Here is a 17,492-nt window from a genome sequence, read left to right on the forward strand (position 1 = left end):
TCTCAAAATGAGGAAGGTTTGTCGGTGCCGGATATTGTGGAGCTGAGTAAGAGTTTCAATGGGCTTCAGTTTGTTCATATTAGTCACAGTCAAAATATCCAGGCTAATATTTTGGCCAAACGAGCTTCTCATTTTGGCCTTTTTGTCCTTTGAGAGAGGTGTTTTCTCACTTGGCTTTTACATCCAGCTTGTAGAGGTTCTATTTCAAATGTAAATTGTTGTGGTGTAGTTACTTCCTAATAAAGTTTTCCTTTCGCTCAAAGAAAAAAAAAAGTCCTAATCCCTTAAGTATTGAAGACAAACACACAAGAAAAACAGCAAATTCTGTTGAAGATTAGTGTGAAAAAGCCTCAAAAAAATTTAAAAACTAAGTCAGCTGAACAATGTAATGTAAAAATAGTAAGAATAAGAGGGAGGAACACACAGGATTTAAAAGTGGTTCAGCAGTAAATGCCTACATCCACTTGAAGCAACTGCTCCAATAATTCACTATATCACAAACTTTAATCACATCATAATATCTCACAATGTCATCCACACAACCCCCCCTCCAAATCAAAACCAAACATGAATTCAGAAACTTCCATACGCATGGTCTTTCAAGCCATTCTCAATAAATCATGAAACAAAAGCAATCGATAAGCAGCAGTAGAATACTTTGTATTTTATATCTCTAAGAAGATGGTGTCTAATGCTTCTTTTACCTTCTCTCACAAGCATGGCAATGTGCTGTCCATCCACTTCGTCGGAACAAAGAAGAAATTCTGTCCCCACGGTTGCGCTGATGTTCCGGTATCTGCATCCAAACAACTGAATGCTGGTTTATTGGTTTCAGAATGGAAATATACTGATGCAGAGACCTGCTGTGCACTATATGAGCTGACTTGAGTTTGCACATCTTGCCGTGATAACAATAGCCAAACACCTCCACCGTAGCTATCAGGCTTCCTGCGATATGAACCGCAGAAAGCGAGCTCCTGCATGACCTGATCTGCATCAGCCCCCCTGATCTTGGTGCCAAAAATCAGCACAATGGACGGCTCGTGGACCTGAATCAAATCTTTCAACGCTCGCATTAGCTTGGCATTGTCTGTCCCACGAAAATTCCAACACAACAATTTTTTCTTAGGACATGATGCTGATCCTGATACTGCTGAATCAACTCCGCACTCATCTCCACCTCTGGAGGTCGGAACAATGTCAATGACAAACGGATTTTGGTTCGATACCGTGGTTGTTCGCACTTCCGACAGAGATATTTCAAGGCTTGCAACCGTTGGGTCAATTGAGTAAACAGTGGGGCAACAATCAACATTGATTTCTTTAGATGGCACCTTGACTATCTCTTTCTTTCTTGTCGATTGTTGGATCACAGAGGAATAGAACTTGAGGGCAGTCTCTGAAGCAGGAGATGGTTGTGGTGGACTATTATGGACTGCAACAGTGATGGGGTTGTTGCTTTTTGCAGCCCTGAACTGATCTTCAACAACAGAAGGGGCTGAAGGCACAGATTGTATCAAATTGGTCCGTTTTAACTCAGGAGGAGCTTCAATGGTTATTCCTGAAGTTTCTTTTGGCAATGTTTGAACAGAGGCTTCAGATAGCTCCTTCTGCTTTACAACTGCTTTGGCCTTCACAGGAACATGTGGGGAACTAATTCTTGTACTTTTTCCTGCTGTTACTGATTCACCCATTAGAAGGCTTGGTTTGTGATTCAACTCAAGCGACGGGTCCTTTTCAAGAACTTTGAATCTGGACCCCAACGATAGTGAAGGTTCGGAAGGAATCAGCAGATGCTTTGAATTTGAACCCGAGCTTGAGCCAATTGCCTGAAATTGACCAGCTCTGGGATGGTGGGGAACGAATCCAGTGGAACCAGAAGGATTAATCAAACACTCATGTTTCATATCATAAACCCTTCTACAGATAGGGCACAACGAATCCAAACCCTCATACTCAATCTTCTGTCGATTTTGACCAAATTGGATCGTCTGATGAAGGGGATTACGCAGATCCATGCTAATACATATGCGAGCAAACTTACATTTAATCCGTTCTTTGGTAATCGGATCGATCTTCACGAGACGGCCGCCGATGGTTGCCCCAATTCGTTCCAGAACCTCCTCGTCGTAATACTCGATGCTGAGCTCCGGGAGCCGAATCCAAACATCAACGGGAGAAACCGTGGCCTCCGAGGGCTTGAAATTAGGGATCCATGGAAAGACGTAGATGCACAGGTAAGGGATCGACCAAGGACGCTCCTCGAGGGCTTCGTAGTAGTCCGAAGACTCGGAGAACTTGAGCACGAAGTAGCCGAGACCGAGCTCGGATACGTCCAAATCGCCGGTGAGACGAAGATGACGGCGGAGGCGAAGGCGGAGATCCCAAGGACGGATGTCCTTTCCGACGACCCAGGCTATGAGAGAGTGACTGAACTGCTGAGTTATGCGATCGGTCTGAGAAGGAGTGAGGTTACAGACGGTACCGCCGGTGGTTGAATTCCGCGATTCGAAGTCCGGCGAGGGAGAAATCGGTCTCTTGCTCTTCTTCCTCGTCGGGTAACTTCCGGCCGCCGCTTCGTCGGCGGCGGCGCCAGAACATTTGGATTGAACAGCCATTGGTAGGTGATTGGATTGTTGCAGTCACCGATGATTGAAAATCGACGAACCGGGTTCAAATTTATAGAAGAAGGGAGAGAGAAATCTTCCATTTTGACTTTTGAATTCTATGGAACTTTCTATGTGATTTTTGAGAAATCTGCAGCTGCCATTGCATTTGCAGAGAAAATGTAAGGCCCGGACCCAGAGGATATATATATTTTTTGATTTGGAACATTCCAGTAGGCTGTTAGATAATCTATTCAAATAATAAATAAATTAGCTAAATAATTTTTTTTAGACAACAAAACTTAAATTAAAAATTTATTAGATTCAATATTAAGAATTTAGGGATTATTTCTGACCTAGTAGAGAATTGTTTTAATACCAAAATAAAATAAGCATTAGATTCAGATTTTATAATTCAATGAAATGAGTTTTTTTTTAATACAATAAGTGGGATAGAGATTTGAATCTACTGTAATAAGTATGATAAAGTATTGATATAAAATTTAAGATTAATTTATATTATCTAGTTTAACCAAGTATTGACGAGAATAAAAAAATGAAAAAGTACAAAGATTTTAAATACTAAAACTAGGTAAAAGATTGAATTGGTCAAAGAGTAAAGTAGTTTTGTGTCGTTTTGTAATTATCATTTATCTATCTATTTCCAATTTCCATTTTTTATTTTACGGCTTTTGAAATTATATATATAATATATATATATATATATATGCTGTTACTTTTCGGAGAATTGTCTCGTTTTTCTAATAAATAAATAATTGGGATGAAATGGGGATATATCATTAAATTTATTGTATTCTCTCTCTATATTTTAAAATTTTGACTTCATTATTTGCAATTTAAGTTAGTAATTGCAATTATCCTTGCAACTAAGTGATAGAACACTGAACCAAATAACTTATTGATACCCACATTAATATATGGATGGAATTAGAAAATCTTGAAAATATAATAATAAAATTGACAATTCTTTTGATCGAAATTCTTTTGATAGACATATCGAAATCGATTCTCAAACAAGTCTTATTTATTGATTTTTTACAAGTCAAATATACTTGAAAAATCAAAGATTCAAAACAAACAACGATCCCCCTCCATCCTGAGCTTCAAACTCGAAAAGGCAAAAGCAAAATAAAAACGCAAAAAAAGAAAAGACACAAGCTTTAATTGAATTGTATTTAGACATTATACTATTAATTAGAGTATTGTGTCTGAGATTATTCCAGAGGTAGAGCTGATGAACTTTTATGTGGGATAAATTATTCAATAAAAAATGCATCGATGAGACTAAAATAATGTAGTTAACAATTCGACACCGATGGATGTATGATAAAAAATTTTAAAAAGTTATATTTTGAACTTTATCTCGAATCGTTGTCAGAGAGAGAACAGATTTTTAATTTACATCAAACAGTCATTAACATTGAATAATTTTAATTATCATCCACATTATTCTGCGAAAAAACAATAACAAAAAACGATCTTTGAAAGTATAGTGTGTGTGAGTTATCTTCTTCCCACATATGATCTGTCTCTAAAACTTCCATTGTTTAAGAGAAAATGGGCCTGAGGAAATGGTGAAGTGGGCTTTGTAGAGTAGGCCCAGCCCACTTCTGGGAAGTGAAATGAAGAGCTTTTTCTGGTACGACCTGGTTTGACTTTGGTCTTACACAAAACAAAATCTTCCCGAATTGAAAGTGGGTCCCACCAGTTAAGGTCAACCCCCCTCCAATTATAGGACACTTTTTTTGACCTTATTATAATTTATAGGACATGGATACTCCCAACTTGGCAGTTGGTTGGCAGTTGGCATCAAAATGTACTTTTTTTAGTTCATCGACTTTGAAAAGATAGAAAATGAAATTGATCAGATTATGGTTAGCTAACATAAAATATTGTAACATAAAAAAGGCAAAAAGAACAAAATGGACACAGGTTTTTAAAGTGGTTCAGCAGACAGCAGTAAATGCTTACATCCACTTGAAGCAACAGATCCATTAAATTCGTATATCAAAAATAAAGTTACAAGATCAAAAGATGAATGCAGAAACTTCTCAAGGAATTGTCTTCCAAGCCATTCTCAACAAATCAAGAAACAAAAGCAGTCATTAAGTAGTGAAATTCTATGTATTTTAGATCTAAGAAGATGGTATCTAATGATTCTTTACCTTCTGTCATCAGTATGGCAATGATTTATCCATCGAGTTCGTCGAAGTATAGGTTTCGGTATCTGTACAGTGCATCGAAAAGACCTAGCGTTGGTTTATTGGTTTCAGAATGGAAATGTACTGATGCAGAAACCTGCTGTGAGTTGTATGAGTTGACTTCAGTTTGGACATCTTGCCTGGACAACAATAGCCAAACGCCACCATTGTAGCCATTGGGCTTTCTGCAGTACGAACCGCAGAAAGCGAGCTCCTGCACGACTTGATCTGCAGCAGCTCCACTGATGTTGCTGCCAAAGATCAGTACAATGGATGGTTCGTGTACTTGAATCAGATCTTTCAATGCTCGAATTAGATTGACGGTGGCTGTCCCACGAAAATTCCAGCACAACATTTTCTCTGGACATGATGCTGACATAGATACTGACTCCGAACCAGCTCCACGCTCATTACCACCTCTTAAAGTCGGCACGAAGCTGATAACATACTGGCTGTGGTTTGATACCATGGTTGGCACTTCTGATAGAGCAATTGCAAGGCTTTTGATCTGTGGGTCGATTGCATAAACAATGGGACGATTATCGACACTGGTTTCTTTAAATGGAGTGTTGATTATACATTTCTTTTTTGTTGAGCATTGGATCCCAGCCGAATAGAACTTGAGGCTAACCTCTGAAACAAGAGATGGTTGTAGGGATGGAATGCTGGAAGGCGATGATAGTAGTGGTTGGTTGCTATGGACTGCAAGAATGGTGGGGGTGCTGGTTTTTGCTGCCCTGAACTGATCTTCAACAACAGAAGGGGATAAAGCCATGGATTGAATCAATTTGTTACGTTTTAACTCAGGAGCTGCTTTAGGACTCGATGAAATCGACACATGAGGGTCATGTAAAGCCATGGATTGAATCAAGCTGTTCTGTTGTAACTCAAGAGTTTTAGTGGACATTGTTGAAGCTGCTTCAGGGTATGAAGGAATCGACTTGGGATCGTCACGTAAAGCCATGGACTGAAACAAATTGGGCAGTGTTTTAAAAGAAGATCCACCTTTCTCCTTTTGGGTTACAGGGTTTGAGGAAATCGACATGGAGGGGTGGCTTTGGGGCACATCTACTTTAGACAAATTGGGCAGTGTTTGAACACAGAATCCACATTTCTCCTTTTGGGTTACAGGGTTTGAGGAAATCAACATGGGGGGGTGGCTTTGGGGCACTTCTACTTTAGGCAAATTAGGCAGTGTTGGAACATAGACTCCGCATTTCTCCTTTTGGGTTTCAACTGGTTTAGCTATCAATCCAGGAGACTGATATTTCTTCTGCGCCAATTTGGAAAAATTTGTAGCTGTTTTTTCACCTTCTCCCATTCGAAGGCTTGTCAAGTCATTCAAATCAAGAAACGACTCTTTTTCAAGAACTTGGAATCTAGATCCCCATGCCGAAGGTTCAAAAGGAGCCTGCAGCTGCTTTGAACTTGAGCCAATTGCCTGAAATGAAGGAGCTCTGTGGTGGTGGTTATTAAATCCAGAAGAACCAGAAGGATTACTCAAACAATCATGTCTCAGATCACCAACAATAACATGTCTACAGACAGGGCACAACGAGTCTAAACCCTCATACTCAATTTCCTGTCGAATTTTATCAATATGGATAAACGATGGGAGGGGATTGTATAGATTTATTCTAACACAGATACGAGCAAACATACATTTCTCCAGTCTTTCGGTGATCGGATCGATCTTCACGAGACGGCCGCCGATGGTCCCCGCAACTCCTTGTAGAACATCCTTGTCGTAATACTCCATGCAGAGCTCATGGAGCCGAATCCAGACATCAACAGAAGAAATTGAGGCCTCTGAGGGCTTGAAATTTGGGATCCATGGAAAGACGGAGATGCAGAGGTTAGGGATTGGCCATGGACGCTCCTCAAGTGCTTCTTTGTAGTCCGAAGACTCAGAAAACCTAAGCACGAAGTAGCCAAGACCTAGCTCGGTGACGGTCAAATCTCCGGTCAGACGAAGGTAACGATGAAGGCGACCGGCGAGATACCGGGAACTGATCTTCCTGCCGACGACCCAAGCTATGAGAGAGTGATTGAACGGCTCAGTAATACGAGCCGTTTGAGAAAGAGTGAGGTTACAGACGATGCCGCTGGTGGTTGAATGCTGCGATTCGAAGTCTGATGAGGAAATCGGTCTCTTGTTCTTCTTCCTGATAAGAAAACTTCCGCCGGTCGATCGGTGGCCGGAATAGAAACATTTGGATTGAACTGCCATAGTTGGGAGATTGGATGTTGAATTCACTGATGAAGGAGAAGGACAATCGACGAAGCGGATTGAAAAATTTATACGAACAGAGACTGAAATCATCCATATTGACTCTTTCAATTCCGTAGAAATTTCGAAGTGATTTTCAGTGCTCTGCACCACGGCGCCACAAAATGTTCTTTCGCCTTGCCGAGAAATTTGATGTACGATTGTTTTCTTTTTAAATTCTTGAAAACAAATATATATATTTTTAATCTGGAATATTCCCCCGAAAGATACTCAATAAAATAGTTAATTATTCGTTTCAAACTTTAAATTATATTTTCTCTCTTTATTTTTCTTTTCTTTTTCTTGGCAAATGTAAATTCTATTTTCCACTTTCAGGCCGTTAGATTTTTTTTCAGAGATATTTTATTTTAATCTCTCACAATTTTGTGCGAAGAAACTCCACGTCACAACAAACAAATTTTTTTTTTTTCATTTGATACGTTTGAAATTGAACCACCGAAGTGAGAATTAAAATTCAAATTTATGGCCGTCTTATTTAAATTAAGTTTCGAGATTAAAAAAAAAAGATAATAATAAGATTGAATTATAGAAAGTAAAAACCATTTTGTTTGTTTGTTTTTTTTTTTTTTGGAAGCATGGTAGTTTAGTTATTGAGTTGGTGTGAATGGTTTGTTTCGTGTATTGCAAGCTATTCTTTACCGGTCTATTTCAATTTTACCTTCCTTTTTTTTTTGACTTTCTGTATTTTCTTTTTAAAATACAATATCTTTCTTATCTGCATATCTTAGAATTTTGATTTCATTTTCTTAAATTTTTTAATTGTCATTAGCACTTCACAAATAGCCTAATGTATGTAATATCGTATTGAATCTCGTGCTTATGGATTAAGAAACTCTTATTAATAAATTAAATTGCAGTAGATTGAAGGGACCACATTCAAATATCAAAATGAGCTACGACTTATTTTCAACAACCAATATCCATCTACATGGTAGTTATTCAACCATTAATTGAGAGCAAAGAGCTAAAATCAATTTGATTAATCACATTAAAATTCAAATAGAGCTTTATTTATTATTGATTTTCAATATGTCAAATATACTTGAAAAACGGAAACAAACAACTATCGTTCTCTCTCTTCGAGTTTTAAAAACCAAATACAATATGAAAAGAATAAAAATTTAAAAAACCACACCAATCCAGCACAAGTTTATAATTAAATTTGACTAAAATACGATTAAGATAATATGTTTTAAATTATTCACTAGCGAAACCTATCCCAATTCTTGACTGGAGGGGACACTAATAGACTAAAAATTGAGACCTTTTTTGTCAAACAAAAGAAAGAAGCTACCCATCTCTATTAAAAAAAAAATTAAGATTTTAATCTTTTTTTTTTAACAAAATTATTCCTAAAAATGGAAGATTTAAAAAAATATAATATAAAAAAAATTAAAATGTAGAATTTTGTCTCGACTGAAAATCCAACATTAATTCTTGTAAAGGGGGACATGTCGTAAAAATCTACAACAAAAGAGTCTTTGTAGTGCGGCATGAAACAACATGCCATAATATCTGAAGTAGGACCTGTTATATAGAAAGGTCAAAGTCAAACAATCGTGTCTCTGATATTAATAGGAAAAAAACAAGATCTAATTAAATTTTGTGATTTATTCTTAATTAGAAGATAATAAAAACAATGATATTAAAATTTAAAATATCTAATCATCTCAAACGTTATATCAAAATGGACATTTTTTAAACAACGATAACAAAAAATAAAACAAAGACTAAAAATACTAAGATCGCACATGGAGGAAGTTAATGTTATTCATCCCTATGGAGCTCAAAATTTGAATTTTATAACATTATTCATGCCAAACTGTAAATGTAACGTGAAAGGAAAGAAATTTGTGACAATATATTTTTTTTAGTACAATATGTGAAGTGGAGGATCGAACTTACAATTTCTTAATTGAAGATATATATCAATTATCGTTGACTATGTTCGGTTTGACAAGTTATGAGATGTTTTAAAATACATATAAAAACAAAAACAATTAAGATTAATTACTTAGATTAAGAAAGAATTTATTTATAAAACGATGTGGGCTAACATTGAATGGCTGAATTTTCCATTAGTGGTTTAGTTTAGTAGTTAAAAATTAAAATGATTGAATATAGCTGAGCTGTTGTGCTTATCAATATCCTCCACCCCTTATCTTATTTATTAAAAATTGGACAATATTAGGCAATATCTTATTATCTTATTCATACTTTTCCTTATTGGTTAATAAATCCTATTACTATCAATAAAATAGTATGTAAAAATATATATGAAATCAATTCAACACATTTGAACTCCAAAATTACAACCTACACTCAACGGCTAGATCTCTCCACGTGGCAGCCATCCAACCACCAATCCAGACCAAATGATTATTTATAGGTCAACTCTATACTCTCGATAAAATTATGATTTAGTCACTATAGTTTAAAAATTATAAAAATAAAGTATCGATTTTTATCCTATAACGATTTAGTATTTGTAATTTATAAATACATTTAGACGCTCATTAATTTATCAATCTATATGTATAAGAAATTTAATAAAATTTTTCACGATAGGGATAACGAAATCATTACAAGTAAAGCTACCTGGATTAAATTGTTACCTACTAAATTTTAAGGATTAAATTGCTACCAGTTTGAAAGTATAAAAACTAAATTGTTACTTTAGCAAAAGTATAGGTATCTTTTTCCTATTTCTGATTTTTTGTTTATCATTTCATTTTGTCTAGACAAATGAAGACATAACTGCCTTTAGTAATTATTTTTTATTCTTTTTTACCGTTAATCACTTTTTTTGTTTTTTATTTATTAAATTTTAAGTTAAAAAAATTATTTTTATAAAAAATTTAATTTTTAAATGAGATATTCACATTTTTATGTTATATTTATTTTTTTAATATATAATGAAATGATGATTTAACTTATGAAATTTTCTAAGCAATTTCAAATACCTTTCTTAACAAGAAACACAAACAATTATAAAAAACTTATATTTCTAAAAATTAAAAACAGAAAAAAAACAAGAAAAAAATGTAACCAAATGGGACCATCTCTTAATATCAAAAACCATTTTCAAGTAGGGCTTAGATATTTTATTGATTTGTTTACGAGTCAAAATACAGTCCAAAGCCTTAAAAACAACACCAACAAGAACAATACTTTCTTCCTCTCAAAAAACTCCAAAAAAAAAAAAAAAAAAGACATACAAGATTGTAATTAAAATTGCATACATGTAAGATTAGATTTAGAGCATCCATTATTATCATTAAGTATTGGATTATTCACCAGGTGAAGCTGATGGACTGAAAATGGAGGTTTTGAGCCAGACCAGAGGCGCAAATGGCTGCAACTTCTTGCCTCATCTTCTTCGGCCCTGAAGCAAAAACTCCAACGTTTTCCCCTTTGAATTCCAAAACAATTCCTGCATAAACATACACGGCCACTTTTACTACAACACTTCATAAATCAGAAATTGTAGGATGTGTTTGAGAGTGATTTTGATAGGACCATAATTACTTTTGCCTCAAAATCACTGATCATGTTTTTGTATATTAAAAAATTGATTTTAGGAAATGATTCTTAAGATATTATTTGATGGAGATTTTGGAAAATCAATTATATTTAAATTTCATGTTTCAAAATAATTAATCTTACCGTCACAAATCAATTTAAATTAATTTTTAAGTATTGTGATTTTGGAAAATTAATTATACTTAAATCTATTTTTTCAAAATCACTTCTACTATCACTCCAAGTACACTCGATTTTAAGAAAGCTAAGTACTGAGTTTAAGAGTGATGGTAGAATTCACCATATAAGCCAAATTTCTAATTTGCCAAAATATGATAAATGAAAAACAACTTCAACCATATGAAAAGTCACTTCCAAAGACACACAAAAAATCACTTTAAAAAATTGATTTTTAAAAATTAATTTAAAAAAATCAATTACACTATATATTTTTTTTTTTTTTCCAAAATCAATAACTCCACCTCGCTCCCAAACTAACCCTTAATAATGGCTTCTTTCACGAGAAAAAATGCAACTTACGGGCGAGATTGGGCCTCTCTCCATAATGAACATTGACAGATTTTGCAAGAGCTTCGTAAGGCAAACTCTCCAATTCCAATTCCCTCTCCCCATGAAATCCCATCGGAGAAGGAGACCCATTGGGCGTAAACCCTTCAATGCTCTGAATCTGCCTCCCCTCCATGGCCGCCCTTCTCCGGTTCCAAATCACAGCTCCACCGCCGGCTATGCCGATGCACAGGCACATCCCCACAATGTGCAGAAACGACCTCAGAGACAGATCGAACACGTCGTTCGAATTTCCATCAATTGGGTAAATGTAGAATCTGGTCACAACCCCAATTAGGGCCAGAAAGATCCCGAACGACGAGCAGATGATCGCCGCCAGCCACAGCCACCCGTTGGGCCCCAAAATCGCCGCCGCCGCCGAATCCCCCAAATGGGGTTTGAAAACCACCGTTCTGATTTCTGGGTTTTCGTTTTGGGGGGATTTCGATTTCTCTCTGGTTACATAGGCTTCGATTTGGATCTCTAACTCGGCGGGGAGGGCGTCGCCGGAGGCCGGGAGGAGGAGGTGGAGGAGGGCCAAATCGGAGGAGTTTTTGAAGGCGGCAACAAGGAGGATTTTGGGGGTTTTTTGGCCGGATTTGTGGGCGTGAAGGAGGTGGCGGAGAATGGAGATGAAGGGGGTGAGGCCGCTGCCGCCGCTGAGGAGGAGGAGGGAGTCGAAATGGAGGAAATGGGAGGAAACAGGGCCGTAGGGGCCTTCGAGGGAAGCTTGGTTATGTGCGTCAATGGCGGAATTGGGGGAGGAGAGGGTTTGGTAGAGGTTGGAGGACCAAATTCCTTCGCATTTGATGACGACGGAGAGTGAATCGGCGTCTGAATCCGCGTTGGAAGTGACGGTGAAGGGGTGCCATTGGAGCTTGGAGATTGTGGGGATGTTGATGAACATGGTGCTTGTTGGGTTGTACTTCAAACCTAATCAACACAAAAAGAAACCAAAATCGAATTTTGCTCAGAGATTTATTCAGACAGTTTTTAAAGTTAGAATGATCCGTCACTATGGTAAATGAAGTTAGTTTTTTTTTTTCATTTTCGTTGATTTTAAAATGTTTGTTTTTATCTCTGTACTTCTGAAAATGGACTACTTTGATCCTTTTATTATATTTCTAATATCATTTTTTCTAGTATGAGTAGAATTTGTGTTAAATTTTTGAAAAGATGGACCAAAATAATCACTTTTTAAAATACAAAAACTAAAGTTGAAAGGACAGTAATCAAAACGAATATTTTAAAAATAGATGAACCAAAATGAAATAAAGTTGAAACAACATAAAAAGTTTAGAAGTCTTTGAATCCAGTTAAGGGCCAGTTAAGGGTAGAGTAAAAAGGAAAAGATTTGAAATTTTAGGAAATTATAACATTTTTTTTTAATATTTAGTCTAAGACCTATTCTTAGACCCCACTCTAGAAGTTTATGGATCATCATATAAGAACATTAAGATTGGAAACTTGAAGAGTTAAAAAAGGTAAAATTTTGCCGTACTTGGGTGCTTGGAGAAGTTGAGCTCTAGAGTACGGCAAGGGAGGATGCGAGCGGAGAGTAGACGAACCCGACGACGAGATTGGAGGAAGCGGAGGTAGCGGTCGAGGAGGAAGAGGTAAAAGCCAGGAAGCATGATGCAAGCATAGGAGATACCAACATGGAAGATGAAGAAGACAACGAAGAGAATGTAGAGATAGTGAGTGTAGAAGAAAGCCTCAAAAAACTTTCTCCGAATTCGAGTGAAAGTTGTCGCCCACATTATGAGTCCAAAAACTAGAGCTAATTCTCCAGCTACGTTTGATATGTCTGTTTTTGACCATTCAAGCATCTGAACAAAGATTCAAATTCAAGTTAGTTTATTTATTATGACTTCTAAAATGGTTTTCAAAATTTACATAATTAAAAACAGATTTTTTTTTTTTTTTATGTTTTTTCTTTCATTTCTTTTTGGGTGTGTGAGACTCTGAAGTGGGCCTAAGCAAGATGATCCAAGTGGGCTTTTTAGGCCCACCCCACTTCTGTGAAGTGAAGTGGTGATCTTTTTTTACTACTTGTTTGACTTTTGGTCTTACAACAAACTATTGTATGAATTACATATTGACATTTGTGTGTATTTATGGGTTAGATATTCAACCTCATCAGAAGTAAATTGATATTTCCATAGTCTTACAAAAAAAAAAAAAACGAAAATATGAAAAATATAAAAAAAAAGACTAATATAGACGTGATATTAATATTAATCATTTTAAATTCTTTAGAAATGTTAAAATGCTTATTTGTTAATTTAAATATATTTTATGATTTTTTAAATTTTTGTACAATTTTCAAAAATATCCACATAAAGATCTCAACATTTTCATCGAAATCGACATTTAAAACTTTGCAACAAACATGCAAATTTCCAATTGACAAAGACTTTATTTTAAAATAATATGTAGGATTTTTTAAAGTACAACAAATGAGGCATGGAATATGAACTCATGACCTGTTGATTAGAGAACGATGTCAATTACTGCTGGGTTAAACTCATGTACAATAATATGTGGGTGTTTTTTTAGTACAACATGTAAAATATATGTCAATTACCGTCGAACTATGCTCGCTTTGACAATAATATATGGATGTTGTTAATGAGTGGTGCTAAAATTTAATAAAAAAAATTAATGTGACATTAGTATTTAATAGATATGATGTTAATACGGCACAAAAAAATTATATGAATTTACTAACCGATTAGTTCTTTCTTAGACAAACAACGGAAAACATGAAGGGTGAAAGAAAAAGATCAGATCAGATGATCAAGAAGACTAAGATAAACTTTAAAGAATTTTTTCTTTTTAAAAAAATTCAAAAATACAAGAGAACGTTTATTTGATTGATGAGTTTTAATATATTATAGTTAATATAAAATACTAGAATTTAAAAAAGCAAATGAGTTGTGAAGTTATAACAGATATTTTAGTTCACTTGGAACAGAAGGAGAAATAAAATATAATAAGAGAGAAAAAAACAAGGTTGATTAGTCCATAAGAGATCATAAAAAGTTTCTTTATTAAGTCTTATAATATTTTGATTGGGGATGATAATTGATACTAAACTTTATATGTAATTAACCCATAATTAATTAAGAACTAACATTAATTTGTCCACCTTATGCATGATTGAATATTTAAATAATTTAATATGCCTTCAATCATGGATGAAATCATTAAGTTCACATCAATATCCAATAAAATTCGGATTGGATAAATAAATAATTGGATATATTTCACAAAATCGTCAAGAAATTTGCTAATATTAATTATCCTATCATGACAACGAATTCTAGAGCTCATTCGTTAACTCTACGTCTCCAAAACAATTTTATGTTTTTTCAGGATATAATTGAGTGAAAAAACTATTTTAATAATATGTTTCTCTTTTAATGAAGAATAAGGTAGAATTAATTTATACATTCCACGACTTATAATTCCTTTTAACATTATTAAATCATAAGTATATTCTCTCGTTCTAAAATTGTGTACTTATATTTAAATTTTTTTTAATAAGTATCTTTGAACTTGTAATTTCATGTTTAATAGATTTGTAACGTCAGTTCGGATGCTCGTTTGAGAGTTTTGGATTCTGATACCATATTAACATTTATGCTAGTTAAATTTCATTTGCTTGAGTTAGAGGTAATGATGATATGGTACCTGAGAAAGATTATGAGTAGCGGTCCAATAGATGACGAAGCAGACGCCATGAGCGGAGAAGAAGGCCAAGGTCATATGTCCGAGCCAAATGTGGTACTTAATACAGCCCTCCGAGGTGAGGCCAAGCAGCGGCAGCAGCGGCGACCCACGCGCCACCGGAAAGAAGAGAAAAACTAGACATATATTCCCCACAATTCCCAGCCAAAACGCTGCACTTCCCAGTTTAATCTCCCATCTGGTCCAAATTATGATGTTAATATTATTTTTAGTTTCCCATGCAGTTACTTAAATTTGCAGTTAAGGCCATGTGAAGAAGGGATTTTCTTACTCTTTCTCGGCGACGAAGCTGTTGTGTAAATATGTGGCCAATGACCAAACAAGAAGCGCCATGAACATGGCCACCAGCGCCACCTCCGTCCATGACACTATCCCCAGAGGCCCTTTTACAATCGCCGGCCGTCTCCACGTCGCGAAACGGCGGCCGCTCTTGCTGAACCCGATCACAAGGATTCGTTAGTAATTAAGTTTGTTTGATAATGTTACCATTGCTATACATCTCTAGAAGCTCGGTTTACGAGGTACCCGACAAATTTGGATTCCTATACATGATTTTTTTGGTGGGATTGTTGAAAGCGAATTTAAAAGTAGACTTTGCTTTGATTTTTTTGGTGGGATTGTTGAAAGCGAATTTAAAAGTAGACTTTGCTTTGAATAATGTTTATGAAAGGTAAAATATAGTAATTTGAAACTTTTGAAAGAGAAGAAATATTTTTGAAGAAAAATAGGACAAAGTTGAGGAGTATTTTCCGTAATTTAGACTTTCCAAAACTATATATAAAACTTTGATTACCTGATTTTTTGCATGTTTTGATCCTTACATTTGCGTTCCAAATGAATGTAAACACAGCCCAAAACAGCGATGAACAAAATGGGAAACGTGTAAATCAAAAGCGTAGTCCCTGCATGTGCCAAAAACAAAAAATATGAGTCCCAAAGATCAACATAAAAATTTTAACGTCAAACGAAGTTCAATTGGTTAAAACATCTATCTCAGACCAAAAAATCGTGAAGTGAATTTAAGTCTATAAACCTTCTGATCCGAAATACTCAGAATAATAACTCTTCTGTCGGATTTTGGGAAGCCATTGGTGCCTGTAAGTATTGGTGGGCATCATGATCCATATCAAAAGCCACCCCACGAACACCGCCAACGCCACACCCCTAATCACACGGCTCCACATTCTCACAACATCCATTTTCCTCTCTCTCTCTCTCTCAAAAGTTTGAAACTTTTTATTTTCTTAATCAAAACTATGGAGAAACCACAAGTGAAATGAAGATTATTTATAGGAATTAGAGAATGTTGTGAGGCGTAAGCAATGTTTTATAATAATATTTTGATTAAGAAATGCTTTTCGTCTATTACTTTTATTGGAATAACAATTTAGTCTTTTAAACTTTAGTTCGTAGCAATTTAGTCTTTTATTATGTAACAATTTAATCATTGTAGTTTAAAGTTTGTAAATTGTTATACGATAAAAAGGAATACTTTAACTTTGATAAGATTTTTCACGATAAAAACTAAATAGTTACAAATTTTAACCACAGAAACTAAATTGTTACATATTAAAGTTTAGAGATTAAGTTGTTATCCATTTGAAAGTACACGGACTAACATTACAGACTAAAATTCAATAAATAAATTGTTACTTCAGTGAAAGTGAGGTGAATCAAAATTGTTTGCTAATTTAATTTTCTTTTTCTCATTTTAAGTATGAGAAATTAAAGGAAGCATGGTTCATGGCTTTGATTATTGCATGGTGAAAGCATTATATCATGGTGATTAATGGAGCCGTCCAATGGTATGTCGCCACGTGTGAGGGGTGGAGATTGAGTCGACTTTCTATGGAGAAAAGTCAGCCATTGGAGGAGTGAGGATTGAGCACACACAAAGCAATTGCAAGAATCATGCAGGAGATCTTTCTTCACACACACACAACTTGTGATGACTGCATCATCATAGGCAGCATCACATCATCATATACTATAATTATATAATATAGTATATATAATTAAACATAAGTGAATGAGAATGAGAATGATTTCAGGGTTTTATTAGTGAGATTTGCTGACTACATGAATGAGATTTTATATTAAATTTTGCTAGGGGAGAATGTTGATATATATATATATATATATTTTTTCAAATGAAGATTGTGAATTTATGGTAGGCTCAATTGCTTAACTTTGAATATAGATTCTATTATTAGTTAATAGTATACTTAAGTTAACAAATTTCTCCCTACCCTCCGGGTCCAAATTCGGAGTCTTCAAATTATAGCTTATGAATTTGTTTTATCTTAAAGTGTTGAAGTTGCTGAATTCACGAAGCACATCAAACTTCTGACCTTAATTATTCTCAAGTTATATATAGTTATATTTATATATCAATAGACCAATTCAAAATAAAAACTTTCCAACTTAATTAGAAACTAATACAAAATCATCAAAGTTTAATTAATACAACTGTGAGTCCCAAAATTCTTCTCTTTTAAGTTCTTAAATTGAAAAATGGAATTAAATTATGAA

The 17,492-nt window shown here is 35.0% G+C and overlaps 1 protein-coding gene across 1 annotated transcript; it reads right to left on the reverse strand.

The window, feature by feature from the left end:
* Positions 1-10,183: 10,183 nt before the first annotated feature.
* LOC111010173 (ferric reduction oxidase 2-like) lies at positions 10,184-16,209 on the reverse strand. Its single transcript, XM_088116858.1, has 7 exons — positions 15,994-16,209; positions 15,754-15,862; positions 15,232-15,393; positions 14,904-15,138; positions 12,709-13,036; positions 11,181-12,140; positions 10,184-10,551 (listed from the first exon to the last, which is right to left on the reverse strand). Exons 1-7 carry the CDS (start codon positions 16,157-16,159, stop codon positions 10,412-10,414), a joined length of 2,100 nt encoding a protein of 699 aa, XP_087972984.1. The 5' UTR covers positions 16,160-16,209; the 3' UTR covers positions 10,184-10,411.
* Positions 16,210-17,492: the final 1,283 nt, after the last annotated feature.

The sequence above is a fragment of the Momordica charantia genome (assembly GCF_013281855.1).
Source record: "Momordica charantia cultivar OHB3-1 chromosome 9 unlocalized genomic scaffold, Mcharantia_2.0 BLBB01000009.1, whole genome shotgun sequence".
NCBI classification, from domain to species: domain Eukaryota; kingdom Viridiplantae; phylum Streptophyta; class Magnoliopsida; order Cucurbitales; family Cucurbitaceae; genus Momordica; species Momordica charantia.